The following is a 16,979-nucleotide window of genomic DNA, read 5'->3' as shown; positions in this document are numbered from 1 at the left end:
AGACACTCTGGCTGAAGCGCTCGGTGGATGCTGAGCCTAACAAGGATGTATATATATATATATATTTCTATATATATTTATGTGAGTGTGTGTGTGTGTGTGTGTGTGTGTGTGTGTGCGTGTGTAGTATGCGTATACACAAATGTTAACTGCACAGCTCATTGAAGGAGAGTGACTTCAACAGAAGATGTCATCGAAACATTTTTGATCTGAAGATACAAGAGTTAGAGGGAGGAAACAGGCAGCAGGGCAAGCGAATCCTACAAGCACTGAAGCAGTCTAGGCAGTGGTGCAGGGCTTGAAGAACAACTACTTAACATTCAAAGACAGAAGTAGAGGGATCAAGCTTGAACAGAAATGAAGCGACGAGCAACGCTCCTGCAGTCCCAGCCATATAATACACTCCCATAGTAAGGATGGCCTTCAGTTTTCAGAAAGGGGTGTGTATCTGTTCAGTATATGTATGTGTGTATGTGTGTGTGTGTGTGTTTGCTTGTTTGTAAGTGTAAGCGAGAGGCTGAAAGTTTGTGTGCAGTAATGTGTGTGTCAAGACTGGGTGTGCTGATACACAGTGGAATTAAGCCCCCCCTCCTCTCCATTGACCTGTGCCATATTCCAAGAGGAGAGGCAAAAAGTCATGGGGCCGGTTGCATCAGCTGCATGTAGGTTCCCTTGTTATTTCCTAGCAGAAGTAGCCACTAGTTTCCAAAGTTCACGCATCCCTAATTTACAAGCGGTAACACCACCACGAAAATCTGTCATAACGTAACCTTAAGTAACAACTAAGCAAGCGATAAAGCAGGTGCAAATGATACAAAGTCACACGACCGCACTCACTAACAGTAAAGCTGGGTGTTTTCTTTTTTTCTGCACACAGCGTAATTTTTTTTCTTTTAATAATTACACGCCATTTTGTAACTCGAAGGGCCATAACAGCAAATTTGAATGTTTCCGTCCATTTTCTACCCACTTCACAATACTGCAGGATGTTTTCCACTTCATTTCTTAAGTTAACTTTCCTTTAATGTGAAAATTTATATTGGCTACGGTTACATAGACAGAGTGAAAATGAAAACTAGATGCTGAGCTCACACTGATGTGTTTGAAATAGTCTCAGTCTTTCCAATAGTCTTTTTTGTCAGAGTACAGTTCAAAAATAGCAAGCAAGAAAAATCCAACAAAAATATACTGATGTGCTTTTAGAAGATGTTTCGCACGGATTTGTAGAGAGTGGACTAAAACATTCAAAGACTAGTATTGTCCTTTAGGAGTCAAATATTCTATTTACCGATTTTTATGCCAATCAAGTCAATCTATGTGGTTTGCACCCATCAGCAACATACAGTACTGCTATTCCCGACCAGCTATTCATTGTAAAATCTTAACGTTACAAACTAGCTCAACCCCTTAACACCCACGGTACAATTGCAAACAAACTAGCACTCAAGAAGCTGCTACTTTATAAACTAACCTGGGAACAAACTTGCGCATAGTTGGTGCAACCCAGTCCAGGTCCTCAGCCTCTGCAATGTGCTATATTACACTGAAACAGAGCTCTTTATTCGAGTGTGGTCCAGCTTCTCTCAGACACCTCATCCTCATAAAAGGTGCTAATTATAGAGTATGTTGTTACTTTTTCTTTTTTTTTTTGTTATTTTTTAAAAAGACCACTTTTTCAGAATTTCTACAAGGCCTCCATAAGACAAAAGCCCATGTCTTATTATTATTATTATTATTATTATTATTATTCTGTTTGGCTTTTACTCAGCCAAAAAGGGAATTGGGCCAGAAATGTCACAGGCAGCCTTAGCTGACAATGGTCAGATACAAATAGCACAGCTTTATGTTTTTATTATACAAACTGGAGGGGAGAGTGGTTTGAGGAGGTTGGGCAGCAAATCACAGAAAGGGTTAATTTAAGTCAATAAATTCCTTTCTGTTTGAATTTGGTCCAGTTTTTTTTATATAAAGGATGTTTGTTTAGCACAAACTTTAACTTTTATTGGCCAAAGTTGTGAACCAGGAAAGTGAGAGAAACATTTGTTTAGCAAGTTCGCATGATGTGAAGAGCCAGGCCTGGTCTAATGAGGATTTGGCCACTGTACAATGTCTATGCAAATCGGGTGCAAGAGGCTCCATTGGTTCTACAAAACGCATTTGGCTTATTTTTCTGGCTCTGTAATTGGGTTGGTAGTTATCGGTGGCTCTGCTTTCAAGTCACCCCTTTCTCTTCTAGTCATCACCCCCGTCATCCTTTCCTTTATCCTTCTTGTCCTTCTTGTCCTTCTTCTTCTTTTTCTTCTTCTTGGCCTCCTCCTTCTTGCCGAAGCTTATGAATTCACCTTTGTCGTCCACAGGGCCTGGGTCGTGGCGGATGGAGATGATGGCTGGAGATCCAGGGATGATGAAGGCTTCAGGGGGGATCTCTCCAGGTTTCAGGGCCTGAGGAGGGCCGTAGCTTTGGCCATATCTGAAGTGCCAGCTGTTGCTGTTGACTCCAGCACCTACTGGGGGTGAGAGCTCTCCACCACCCTCACCATCTGCAGGTAACAATGAAAGGAGATTATGTCATATAGCTTATTGCTAAAGGATCAAACCCTTAAAAAGCTAAAACATGTATTGCCTTAACATTGAGCATAGGTTGCAAGCTAAGCTAATGGGCTAGCCCTATTTTTACTATGCAGAAAGATATGTATATGGGTCATAATATGGCAAGCTAGCCAACTATTATATTGACTTATGGTATTTTGTGAGTGATGACATTACACTGCAGCCTGCATGTGTCCGGCATTAGTTACTTTGGAACATTAGCTGATAACGTAGCAGATCATCCTCAGGATTTTGAATGGGTTGACACATTATCCACTTCAGGCAGATTTGCATTAGGCTAGATGTCAGGCAATGCATAAACATCATGTCTTTGCATCCACATCAACCAAAAATGTCTGGAAAAGATTTATTTCCTTTGCAATCTGTTCATATGCCGCCATTAAAAATAAGTTTATTAATGTCTTACATATAGAAACTTTAAGTATTAAATCCACGTAATACTGATTACAGCACAGTCTATCCTGGTGTGGATTTTATAAAAGCTTTTGTTGTTGTATTGTCCTTTTTTTCTATTTGGTGAACAGCCTGACGATGACCACAAGGAGTGAATATTTTCAGGACAGCAATAATTCAGCCAAGATCACAGAGGAGAACAGTGGAGGGGGATAACCTTTAACCACAGGGATGTTTAACTTGGCCATGTGATTTGTATTTGAATGATGGCAGCAGAATAATCTCACTCTCACAGGGCTCCAGCAGGAGGGATTCAACCTTCAGTTGCACTAGCGTGGATGTGATAGAGGGAGGAACCTTGATAGCAAGCAGCAAGCATAGAAAAAAATATGATGGAATGGATCTATATGCTTAAGAATTTTGATAAAAGTGAAAATAAGACTTAGATATTGAGGTCAAAAGGGTATATGTGCCAGAATGAAAGGGAAAGAGGATGTTAGATGAGATGAAGAGAGAAAGAGAGAGAGAGTGAGAGAGAGTGAGAGAGCGGCAGTAAGGAAGATGGGGATGGGCGGGCTTTGCAGACACGGTGCTCTCAGGCCAACACCAGTTCCCTCTGCGCTGACCTACTTTCCGTCTGGATTTTATTTAGATCAAACACAAGCCCTGGCAAAAAAGATTCTGTTTGATTTTTCTTTGTAGGCTATTTATGACGTTGCTGGAGTGCTGAATTGGTTCCAACTACTGTCCCATTGGGAAGTATGCTATTTTGAAAATATGTGTCTATCTGTACACACACTGTCCCACTGTGTCCCCACAATGAGTTCATCCAGTCTGAGAATGAATTACATGCACGGGCTATAATAAGAGCAGAGGTAATGGACGCTATTAAACTGCTCCATAGATAGCTGCATAAAAAATAGTGGACACATATAAGACCGGGCTGATATACTGAGGCATGATTCATTAGATATTGACTCAGAATGCCCAAATGAAGCGCTGATTACTATATACCAGGAAAGCACATATATAGAAACACAGCAACATATCATTGTGATCACAAGACAGAACAGACACATAAATTATTTGTTCTCTACATGCAAAAATAGAAGTGTTAATTTTTAACTACATGAAATAATTAGTATGAAGTTAGGTACCAAATAAACCATAAGGTGCAGCTGCAGAGGATTCATTTGATTTATATTATTTCATTTGACATAATTTTCACATCAGCAGCTTGCTTTGATCAACATAATTGAGCTTGTTTCATAATTCAAGTCAGATGTTACCCATTAATGGTGTTACTGCTTTAATACTGTAATGTAGTCTGTTTCGGGATTAAGACATTTGACAGTGTGTATTTAATCTGGGTATTAAACCCAGGAAGAGGTTGTGGTGTTTAAATATTTTACTGGTTTCAATAGCCCAGAAGCTATATATATATATATATATATATAGCTTCTTGTGTAAGGGAAGACGAACACTTTCAGCTTCATATGAAGTGAAAAAATGAGAAAAGACAGGTGACGTAAAAAATGTAGAACCTTCTGAGTGATGCAGCCTAGGAGCTATAAACAAAAAGCAGCTCCTTTCTATTTAAATGACACTATTTCCTGAACCTGATGTTAAAATAAATGTGGTTTGAGGCTGAGATTTTTTATATAATACCTAAAGATACAGTTCATCATCTAATTTTGACCAATACAGATTAAGCTAAAATAATAATAATCTTGTGGAGATTACACATGTGTGTAAAATCCCTGGATTGCAAGTAGCACTGCACTATAATTAGCACACTGTAACAATATAACTAACCTGCTGTGGCATATCCACACCTGACAGGGGTTAAAGCAGTTCACATTCCTATGCATGAGCAGCTAGAGTTAAAATGTCAACTGACTTGCTGCCTCTAATCAAGCGAATATTGTGTCAGTGTCTTGGGACATCCCTGTGCCTCCTGCACCGCTGTGACAAATCCTAACCCTTGACATTGTTAATTAAAGCGTTAACTTAGGTATTAATCAGAAATATCCTGTGTGTGTGTGTGTATGAGAAAAATGAATTTGTAATAACCAACTCATGTGGCAGATCGGTACGATTATAAATAGCTTCCACAGTGCTGCTCCGTCTCTAATGTTCCTCTGCCGTTTCTTTATATTAGCCTATATTTCACAGCATATGTGTGTTGGAAGAGGATTACGGTGTAACTACTGGTAAGCAGGTCAGTATAGCTTCTTGTGAGGAGGTTGCCATGACACCTGATGTGGGTATGTGGGTGTTCGAAGCCTCATTTCTTGTAACCTGATTTCCTACATTTAAAATAGGCAATGTTATTTTCTGTCAAGCCCGAGATATGATTCCATCTGAAACAAATCTCCCCGGTTGGTTTGTGGCAAATTCACAAATCTGACAGGCTGTCTGTATAAATATATGTGGCTTCTGCGCATCTACATGAACAATATATTCTGACATTGTTTCTTGTCGTCTGCCCTTTGTTTTTCTTTAAAACCTGCCCTTGCTGAGTCTCCTTCCTTTTCCTGCTTCCCACTCCTTCCTTTTTTTCTGTCTCTAAATATTCCATTCAGAGATATGACCGGTTGCCATGGAAACTGCCTTCGCCCACTCCCTGCTGATGGAGGGTGCGGCTGCTGCAGCAATCTCTCAGTTAGACAGTGTTGCCAGGCAACAGGTCACATGGCGTTCCCTAGCAACAACACTACTGCAGGAACCTGCCAATCCTCTTAACCTTTTTCTCCCTCCATCCCCCTACACCTCGCTCCCCCCCCACCCTCCACCCCCCTGCATATTTCCTCTGCACTTCTTCTTTCCAAAAATTGCTTTTAATGTAACTGGATGTCTTTTTTTTGTCATGGCACCCTCCTATCACAGATAATAGCCCGTCTCCCCCCTCTGGCATTAGACAAATGTCTCCTCATTCTGCACCATGGGTCACTTACATAAACACAGTTTTGAGGGTGCTGCATTTACATGCATCACAGCAACTTCATCATGATAACAATTCACTGCAGACATGAAAATGTGTCACAAAAATAGGCTCCACCTCTTGATGCATAATAAAGAGGACCAACCTGCAGTCTAATACAGACCTATGGCTTAAACATTACTAAAAAAAAAACCCCTGAAATGCCTGAAATGACTGCCGTATGCTGTGCCCTCTACTTAAAAATAATATTTACGTAACCAGATAGGCAGCTTTCCATCTACTCTAAGAAAAAAACACATTTCTCTGCTGCAGTTGTTACAGCTGGTATCTCAAACAATTCCCCAGGCGTTTTTTAGAAACCTTCAAATATACTGAGGTGCTTACTGACACACAGTAAAACATTCTGTCACTGACTTGTGAGTGATTGACCGTGATGCTACCCTTCATCCTCAAGCCTCTACGTATGTTCTAATTCCTGCAGCAAGACAGAAAATCAATGAATGGGAGCTGGGCTGAAGATGGAGGGAAGGAATGTACCACAATGTTCCAAACACTTAGTTTTAACCTTGGTAACAACAGTCTTTAAGCTTTTGTTATTATTATTATTGTGGTTTTCAGTAATACTCCTGAGTTTTCTGAGCTCTCATTAGTTCTGAGCCTCACAGTCTGATGATGATGTACCACAGGTCATCTCTAAGACCAGCTTTATTTGCACTTATGTTGTGTTGCTACATGTTTTCATGTCACCACCCACTCAGGACGACTCATTTCTTATTAAAAACAGCAGCCCTTTTCAGTCTGTAGCACATGCTGCTGGCTGCTTTCATGGGAGGATACAGTTGTTTATCTGTAGCTCTTGCATAAAGGCCTGAGGCTTTTGGCATCAGCCATGCACTAGAATTCAAGATTACGCAGATATTTAAAGGACACTTCTGCTAAATTCCCAGAAAACCAAAGAAACAATTTAAGTGAATGTCGCACATACTGTGTTACTTGCTCTATGGAACATTGTTGGAACAGAGACAGACTTTTTTTTTTCGGTGGGGGTGGGGGGGGTGGGGGGTCACAGTCATTCTTATTTCATCATCAAAGCAATAGGGTGTCAAGCAAATACAAGATTTGGTGGCATATCAATCAGTGTATGAAGTAACTCACTTTTGTGTTTTTTGTATTTAGTACCACCACCTTTAATTATGTTTTTATTGCCTGGAAAGCAGTGGTGTTAAAAGTTTCATTTTACATTTGTCTTAGCACAGACAAATGAGGAGCCAGTACACAATAGACCTTAAACAGAACTAGGTTGTTTCAGCATAACTTTTCTTATAATGATCTTTATGGCATTTAGCCCAATAATACTCAGGTCAGTATAGGTGTTTAATCATTTACAAAATCAATCAGATTATCTCATTATTAGCATTATTATTATCTCTTATCTCTTACTAAATTATCTCGAAGAATTCTTTTTATCCTGCATCCTGACATCCACTCACCTGCAGCGCTGGACACGGTAGGCCAGTTCTGAACCAGCATCCCCTGGGCTCCTTGCATCACAGAGGACTCCTCCATGTGGACAGAACTGAAAGGCAGGAAACATTCAATCAGCACAAGATATACTGCCTATTTATTCAATTATTCAAAGATTAGATGGTTACTAATTATTTTCTTCCAACTCTTAACTCAGTTTTGAAGGATTTGGCAATTAAGAACTGGAGCCTGTTTCTGTTGAGTTTATGCTGTGTTTATCATGTTATGCTGCACTCATTTGTATTTTCACAACAGGGGGTTACCACTGCCATGTTAACAGTTGCTGTTTCAATAGCTGTGACTTTGTAGTGACTAGGAAATGTTCCACTTGGAGCTGACCACTTTTCACTTCTCAGTGTACCCAGTACATGTCAGTAACTCTGTAGCTTCTGTATATTATAGGACATTGTTATCTATCTTTTTTTTCTCAAATATATTGTAACACATATACATATATTTCAGACTGCAAGTAAAGATCAGTGACAAAGGGATTTCAGCAGGTGGAGTTACATAACTCCAGCCACATTTACTTTAATAATATACAGTAACAGTAACATACAGTGTATACTATGTATGCTTTATACCATTACTTTCCATGTTTAATTTCTTTGTACTTTAGATGACCTTTCTTCACATTTTTAGTTGGTATACAAAGCATATTTACTGCAATCAAAGCGTGGTGTACCTTTTTTGAGCTAATCTTACTTACATTTTAATGTATGCTAATAATGTGTATAAAAAGTAGGTCATCTCTACCATATGAATCTATAAACTTATTAAAAATGCAGACTACAAGCATAAGGACTGCACCAAAGCAGAGTTTGTGAGGCTTCAAATTATTATTAATATTTTTTTTTCAGTAGATATAAACTTTTCTACTTTTCTAGGGCCTGCTTTATAAATTCTGCTTAGCTGCTGGTGGGCAGAAATATAATTTGTCCAAAAGCAGTCACTTCCTAATGAGTTTTATCTTGACCTTGATGTTGCCTAGCAACCAGGGGAAATGGCAGTAAGAGTTAGATCCAAGTCAATAAATGGTCCTAAATGTGTTTTAGTGAGCTCTTTTCCCTTTTAATGCAGCTTGGTTCATATTCCAGTCTTATTCAATAATAATAATAATTAAATTTTGGAAAAATATCTTTAAGTATGCTAATGTAAGTGTGTTTTTGTTAATACTGGTTTGACATACAGACACTGATTAGGATTTAACCCTTCATCCATTCATAACGAACATGGAGCTTATTGTATGGGAAGGCCTAAGCTGTCTGGGGCCTCTGCAATGCAGTACGCCACTCCTATCTTAAACACTTGTGTTGATTTCTAATGAATATGTAATGTCCATGTACATTCTGAGCAAGCTTTTACGAAGGTGCTGGTTTAATGTGCGAAAATCTGACACCAATAGGACTGCTGTATTCTACATTGACTGACTACACCAGGAATATGGGTCAGTATGGTTGGTGCTACATGCTGTGTGCAGTGTGATACATTACAGCGTGCCTGTGTTGGGGTTAAGTGTTAATGTGAACCATCTCTGTGTCTGTGCGAGTTACAGGGGCTGTCATTTTAGAGATGGCAGCGGGAAATTGCACTGATGATTTGTGTTAATCCATGTCATGTTACAGTGACTTGATGACAGAATGCACATTAATATCCCCTGCACAACATAGAAATTAACACTAATATCCAATTATATCAAACTTAGCCGAGCAGAGGACTGCACGACCAAGCGGTAAGCATTGTTAGCATGAAATTATGAAAATTTAGTACAAATCGTAAGCATGTAGAAGGAAAACCCATTAGTCTCTGATCTTCCAGCTGTCCTCATATCAAATTAGAAAGGCTCTTAATTTCATGTTTGAATGCAACTTTTGTGACTTCATCATTACAAAGCCGAAGTAATAGACGGTCTGTTTTATTCCAGTTACTACAGGAGCCTCTTCATTTCAGTATGGTTTAATGAGAATGCTTAGATGTGTTTACAGCCATAACAACTATTCTTGGAACAGCAGGCAAACAGATAGTAATTTACTGTGTATGAATTTGCCTTAGCTGGGATTTGGTCCAGCAGTGGCACTTTATGATGCTATAGTGAGGGGGAAAAAAAGCACAAGCACGTCCAAAATGTCTTCTGCTATCTGTGTTCACAGCTTCTCTCCTCATCTCCAGACCAAAAATACACCACAGGATGCACACACGTGTGCGTGTGGTGGTAGTTGATGCATGTGTGCATCTGATAATCTGAGAAAGGTCATTGTCAGCTCATTTGTCCTTCATGCTTCCTGCTTAAAGACTGCAAGTGGGGGAAGCGATGCTCAGAATGTAGATGACCTATATAGTATTACACTGCAGAGGAAGAGGGCTATGCGTCCAACTGATGGAGCTGCCGTCTCCCAAAGGAAGGGTACAGGTTCAAACGAACACTTAAGGGCCCACTAGCAGCAGTCACTTCTGAAAAGTGAAGCAAAGTGGGCATCAGTATTGTGCTACAGTTTTCATAAGGGTCATTCTTCGGAGCAGGGATCTGTGGGATTAATGTGCCGATAAATATTTTATACTACAGCTGCAAGAGCAACATGAAGGGTCACTGTAATGGACAGACAGGGTATAGAGGTTGATGAAGTGATCTAACTTTTTTTTAAGATGATCACAACTTGCAAAAGATGGAAAATGCTTACCTCTGCACCCCTGCCCTCAAAGATGCAGAATATCGCCAGTCAGCATTCGGGGCTTTTGGCTGAGCGAGCAGGAGGTAGAGAGAGAAAGAGAGAGAGAGAGAGAGGACAGGAGAAAAAAAAGAGAGACAGTAACGGAGAAAGAGAGAGAGAGAGAGAGAGAGGGGTTAGTTTGATCTCATACAGTGAAGAACCAGGCCGGGCCATGGTCTCATCAATTAATCATGATACACATCCTAGCTCAGGACGTGATAGGAACACTGCAGTTGTGTCCCCCATTCCACACACACACACAGATACATATCCACACAAGGATTTTAAAAAGGGCATTGACTGAGCAGACTGAGCATTGACTTTTTGGACAGTCCCCTCACTGTCTAGCTCTATAAATGTGAGAGCTGGGAGAGCTATGCCCTTTTCCCTGAGTGCATGGGGTGTTTGTACAGACTGGTGTATGTATGCGTTAGTGTGTAACTGGAGTAAATCTGTCTGCTCAGTGATGAACCAGGGCTGAGTGCTTGAAATTCCCAGCAGGGTTCTGGTAAATTATGGCCTTTAAAATCCAATAAGCAGGAGCTTTCATCGCCGGGGCAACCGCATCCTATATCTCTGACCTGTACAAGGCCAGCGTTAGATACAAATATGGTACTGCGATTGATAGTGTTTAGTGATGTGTAATGCATGAGAAATTTTCAACAGCACACTCGCTCACACTTTAACTGATTTCATTTGTCTGTGTGATCACCTGTTTTGACATATTTGCACTAAAAAAATATAGCATGCAATTCAAATAATATTTAAGCATTATAGTTAAGTCTGAACAACCATATGAATTTCATACAGAGAAAAAAACGTCGTATTTTTAATGAGCCAATCCTTCACGGTCATTAATTATGTCCTACTCTTTCATAATTATTTTCCGCATGAGCAAGTTCTATGGCCATGCCGAACATGAAACCATTGTGTGCAATGCTAAAACCTGTTAGCATCATGTGGGTTGCAGCCTTGGACCTCAATAACACTGCATAAGAACTTCAGCTATGTTTCAGAGACAGAAACCTGCTCAGGCAGCAGCAAGTGTCCCAGATAAAGATGGCACATTATGTTCCTCAGTACAATTCAGAGGGGAGTGTTTTCTGCTGGTGGACCCAACCTCTTTGAGTAAATCTAATTTGCAAAGGCTGAGGAACAGAGGCTGGAGGTTAATTTAATTTACACTGGTACAAGATTTTTTTCAACGCACAAGTGACTGGCATCTAATAATAAAAGATGATACATGCAGGTGACCTCCTAACCTTAGCAGCATTTGCTTTAGCAATTATATGACATCACCCTAATCCTTATAAAAGCTGAATCTTTGCAGGACTTAAAAAAAACAGATAAAGCAACTAAAATGCATTTTGCAAACTGCAGTTAATACATTAGTAATCTAGGCACAGCTATGTAGATAAAGGGGTTAAAAAACTGCACAAAAAAGGCAAACATCTACACTTAAATCATCCTGCAGATGCAACTGCTAGTCTACTGTGGTAGCTTTAATCAAGCCAATTAACCCCAACTGCTCCAGTGTAGATGTTCAGTTTTACTCACTCACACCCACACACAGGCAGACAACTCAACCCCACATGCAAAGTCAGTGAGCCAGTAGTAGGGACGCAACATGACCTGTTCTTGTTGTGGATGTGATGACAATCTCACACTGAAACAGAAATCTCTGAATCATCAGAAATAACATGGGGCCCTTGAAAAGCATCAGGACTGACACTAATTCAGTATGAGTGCTGAGCTGGGCTGGACTGAGTGACTGAGTGCACAGCGCAAGTGAGAAGTGAACAAAGAGAATGAAGGTTGTGAGGATTCAGTTCACTGCAGGAGGGGATCAAACTTGACATGCAGGAATGTCAACTCCCTGCAGCAACATAGTAACACTGACAAAAATATGGCAATAGTGCAATAATTCTAATGAAGTGTGGTTTGATTTAAGTCTCTAATACTGTTTAGATTTCTAAATGAAATTTCATTACAAAGCCTCTGACATGTATACATGATGATTCATGACCTTCCAGTTACGTGGACAAAGGTAAACATTAAATATTAATGACACACCTCTGGGCAGATTTGCAGTGAGGCGTCGGGCATGCTCAGTCTGCGTACAAATCCACTCCCACTGGTGAAGAAGCGGTCTGCGCCGCTGCCCCAGGTGCCACTGATGGGCCGTCCTGTGTTGTAGAACATGAAAGTGTCACTGCCAGAGGTGGCTGTCAGACAGGTCTTGTAGCAGTAGGTCTTCGTTAGAGAGCCATTCCCGCGCACTTCGATGTAGTGAGGCTCCACTTTAAGGTCTCTCCGAAGCACCACGTTGTTATTAGGCTGTCCTGCGGCTCCACCGCCGCCTCCCCCACCAGCACTCACGCTGCTGCTCCCACCATCTGGAGGGGGTTTCTGTGACACACAGCAAGGGGAGCAGGACCCTGGCTGGGTGCAGTAGGCGTGACAACGGACGATGGCCAGGACCACCACGGTGACCAGGAAAACAAAGGTTGTGGCACTCAAGGCCACGATCAAATAGAGGGTCACATTGGAGAAAAGCAGGGCATTATGAGGTCTGATGATTCTCTTGGGGTCAGGGACTACTTTTGGAGGCACCTCCATGACAGCCACATTGATGGTGGCGGTGGAGGAGAGCGCAGGTTCCCCATGATCTTTCACAAGAACAGTCAGGCTGAAGGAGGTAGAGTTGTCCTCCAGGATTCTCCGGGTGGTCCTGATCTCACCGGTGTGTTCGTGCACTTTGAACAAGTCCAGGTCAGTGGCGGTCTCCAGCATGTACACGAGCCAAGCGTTTGGACCAGCGTCTGCATCATAAGCCACCACTTTGGTCACCATGGCACCAGGCTCAGCGTTCTTTTGTACCGTCTCCAAGGAGCGCGTGCCATTGCCAGGAGGGTTGACTATCAGTGGTGCATGGTCATTCTGATCCATTATGTAGATGTAGACAGTGGCGACACGGCTGAGTGGAGGAATGCCCCCATCTTGGGCTTTGACCTGGAAATGAAACTCTCTCAGTGACTCATAGTCAAAGGCTCGCAGGGCATAAGCCTCCCCTGTATCGGCCTTCACAGACACATAGGAGGTGACAGGAATGCCATGGTTGTTGTCATTGAGCACTGTGTAGGTGATGCGTGCGTTCTCCTTGATGTCTGCGTCTTGAGCTTTCACGGTACACAAAGAGGCCCCGGGGGCATTGTTCTCAGTCACGTAGACTGTATATGAAGTCTGCTCAAATCGTGGTGGGTTGTCATTAACATCAGCCACATCCACCTGTATGGTCTTCTGGGAGGAGAGGGGAGGGTTCCCTCCATCTGTGGCACTCAGAGTGACATTGTAGGCATCAGTGGTCTCGCGGTCCAGGAAGGCTGAGGTAACCAGAGTGTAGTAGTTTCTAAATGATTTGATCTTGAAGGGAAGGCCTGCTGGGATCTCTAAGCTCACCTGCTTGTTAGCCCCGGAGTCCCGATCGGTGACACTAATGAGGGCCACGACTGTGTCTGCACGGGCGTCCTCCCTCACAGGGCTCGACAGAGATGACAGCACTATCTGAGGGACGTTGTCATTCACGTCCACCACCTCCACCACCACCTTACAGTGCGCTGCAACGGCCCCAGGGCCCTTGTCCATGGCTTGAATGTACATCTCATATGAGTTGGTCTCTTCATAGTCAACATTGCTCCTCACTCTTATTTCTCCTGTGTGAGTGTCCATGCTGAACATCTGCCTCACTCGTTCAGGAGTGTAGCTGCTGAAAGAGTAGTAGACCTCTCCATTTGTGCCCTCATCCAGGTCAGTTGCATTCAGTTTAATCACCAAGGTGTCTTTGGGTGAGTTTTCCAACAGTTTCACCTTATACACTGAGCTGTCAAACAAGGGAACATTGTCATTTGAGTCCAGGACCCGGACATTGATTTTAGCCGTCCCTGTTTTCTCTGGTGTCCCACCATCCACAGCACTTAGAATTAATTGATGGTAAGGCGTCTGCTCGCGATCAAGGGGCTTTTTGAGCACAAGCTCGATGTGCTTTGTGTTGAGGGAAGGTTTGTTAGATACCAGCGCGAAATGGTCGTTTGTGCTAAGCTGATAAATGCGAACAGAATTGGAACCAATGTCTGGATCTTGAGCATTTTCAATCGGGTAACGAGACCCCGGTAAAGCAGATTCTGTGATTTCCAGTTGATACTCGTCTCTGGGGAACTGCGGCGCATTGTCATTGGCATCCACAATCTCCACCTCGACGTGGTGCACTTCAGTGGGATTTTCAACCAGCACCTCCAGATTAATGAGGCATGTGTTGGATAAATCGCACAGTGCCTCCCTGTCGATCCTCTCGTTGACAAGTAATTTGCCATTTTTAGGGTTGACAATCACGTAGCGTTTGCCACTGTTGGAGGTTACTCTGATTTTTCGGGTGGCGAGCCTTCGAATATCCAGCCCCAAGTCATGCGCCAGATCACCGACAAGCGCCCCATTTTCCAGTTCTTCTGTAATCGAATATCGCAACTGTCCAAACGAAAGGCCACAAAATAAGGAAAATATCACAAAATAAAAAGGCACATTATTCCCTATCCAGTTGCATATCCCCGCCACAGCCATTGCAAGCTCATAGGATCCGCAGACGGATTAAACGCAGCCTTCCGCCTTTTCAGCTTGCAGTATCTTGCATCCCAGCACCTCATTAAGGTGGGCTAATTGGTCTCCCGGTAAATGAAACAGAAGCGGCTCATCCATTGTGTTAACCGGCTGAGGTGAATTCTCTCCAGCGCGCCCATATTTCCTTTGTCCGTGATGCGCCTTTTTTTTCTCCCTGTCTCCAATGCGCGCTGCTGACGGGTGTGTTTCCCTGCCGCTGGAGCTGTGAGATAGTCAAGACAGTGAAAATATGCACTCAGGAAACCGGAAATGAAAAATGTACCTGTCACATTAAACTGGCAACAACACTCATTTCTTTGCTCAAGAGCTGAAAACTAAACACAGCTGGACTTGTTTGAAATCTTAGATTAGATTTAAAGAGTCTAAATGCATTGAAAATGCAATGATTTGAAGGCAATCATCTTTTCTTAATGTTGTTTATGTAGTATAATTACAAGGAATAAAATAAAGGATACATTGGCTGTATGCTGTTGTCAGTTAAAATAGAAGTCTCAGCAATTCTTCATTTTTCATTACATTAACAAATATTTGTTGTAAGAGCCCACTTACAAGTACATTCACAAAATGTTTCATTAAAAATGTTTTTATAAAGATCTATTTTGAAAGGGTAACCGGATGTTATTTGAGTGTGTTTAGCTGACTTGACCTTGGAAGGACAGTATCCCACCCTAGCGCGCACTCAGACTCCAGCTCTCTCCTCTCCGCTGTGGCGCAGCTCCCCTCCTCCCTCCTCCCCACCCATTTCTCTCCTCTCATCCCTCCATTGCGATGTCGGTTTAAGGTCTGGGGAGCTAACAGACGACCAACACATTAAAGCCTTCAGAAAAAAAAAAGAATGGCGACCTCAAAAAACGTTTAAACATTCAGTCCAACATCTAGTGTCATTCCATCTGTAGTTCATATTTTATGTGCAGCACGTGATTGTAAAGTGAATTGGAGAATATTACCGATTTATTGACTCAAATATTGTATTTGTTTGATTTTTTTGACTGATTGCTCGGACTGTTGCTCATGGAGGTGAGGTCATGGGTAATCTGCCTCCTACTCTCTTCAAATATCAGACAGAGGGGGGGAAACTGCGGTCACAGACGCAGACACATGTTTGGGGACTGGCTTATGTTTGTCCTCTTTTGTCTGCACACTGGAGTCGCAAGGATGGTTAATTTGCCGGTAGCGATTCTGCAGCGCAGCGTACCGCATGGCGAGCATTTGGGCAAGGCGCAGCAGAAAGGAAGCATTGCACTGACAATCACAACCTTCCCTCCACATGGATCACTGTCAGTAGACCCCAGACTGTCAGGTCACATAATCGTATTTAAGAAGCCCGTGGTGGACCCCCCCCCCCCCCCCTTATAGCAGACGTCTCATTTCCTCTCCATAGAATAAAAAGAGGAATATGATTGGCTATAGCATTTTATATATAGGCACGGAAAGGAGGAGGGGGGATAGTGTGAAAAAAAATACAGAGGTTGTCTTAATCCACATATGGAAAAATATATATATACTTATGTAACCTGAGCTGATGGGAATTAGCCCACCACACCTATACAGCCAGCATGCAAACCTTACTCCTTAAAAGGAGATAATAAAGTAAGGTTGGCATGTTCTTCTGGGAGATTGATGTATGTGTGGCTGTGATTATCTTTGTCTGCAACAGCACCAGGGTGTTCACTACACTCTGTATGTGTAGTGTGCAGGGTAGGATCAGATCCAGCCCCTTGAAACATAGCTCACAAACAGACATGTACAAGAAATAACTACAGTAAAGTAGTGAATGCAGCAGAGCACCAACTTAGACAGCTATGTGCATATCTAACACAAAGCAAAAGGAAATATCAATTGTCTAAATTTGCATACTTCACATCAAAATTTCATCAGATCTTTGTGTATCACTGTAAGTGGGAGACCTGCAAAACAGGGATAGTATATGGGTATTCCTGTTACCTTTTCTGGTTATGATAAAAGTTTTCAACACAAATGGACCACTATCCCAATTAAAACTTTAATTGTGGCAGTAATTTTGAAGTGTTATTTGTTGAAAACAAACCCATACTGAGCGATATGTTTATACACTTTTGAGCCTAATTACTAAATTCATCTTGTAGCAATAGCAGTGGTGGTCATTATTT

At 42.0% G+C, this 16,979-nt stretch overlaps 1 protein-coding gene across 1 annotated transcript; it reads right to left on the bottom strand.

Moving 5' to 3' along the window:
• Positions 1–410: 410 nt before the first annotated feature.
• LOC114445776 (protocadherin alpha-C2-like) lies at positions 411–15,036 on the bottom strand. Its single transcript, XM_028420981.1, has 4 exons — positions 12,253–15,036; positions 10,150–10,208; positions 7,438–7,523; positions 411–2,540 (listed from the first exon to the last, which is right to left on the bottom strand). The coding sequence occupies exons 1-4, from the start codon at positions 14,791–14,793 to the stop codon at positions 2,233–2,235; spliced, it is 2,994 nt and encodes a 997-aa protein (XP_028276782.1). The 5' UTR covers positions 14,794–15,036; the 3' UTR covers positions 411–2,232.
• Positions 15,037–16,979: the final 1,943 nt, after the last annotated feature.

The sequence above is a fragment of the Parambassis ranga genome, chromosome 14, assembly GCF_900634625.1.
Source record: "Parambassis ranga chromosome 14, fParRan2.1, whole genome shotgun sequence".
In the NCBI taxonomy this organism is placed as follows: domain Eukaryota; kingdom Metazoa; phylum Chordata; class Actinopteri; family Ambassidae; genus Parambassis; species Parambassis ranga.
The sequence above is the reverse complement of the archived record's forward strand: the minus strand, read 5'-3'. Positions and strand labels throughout refer to the sequence as shown.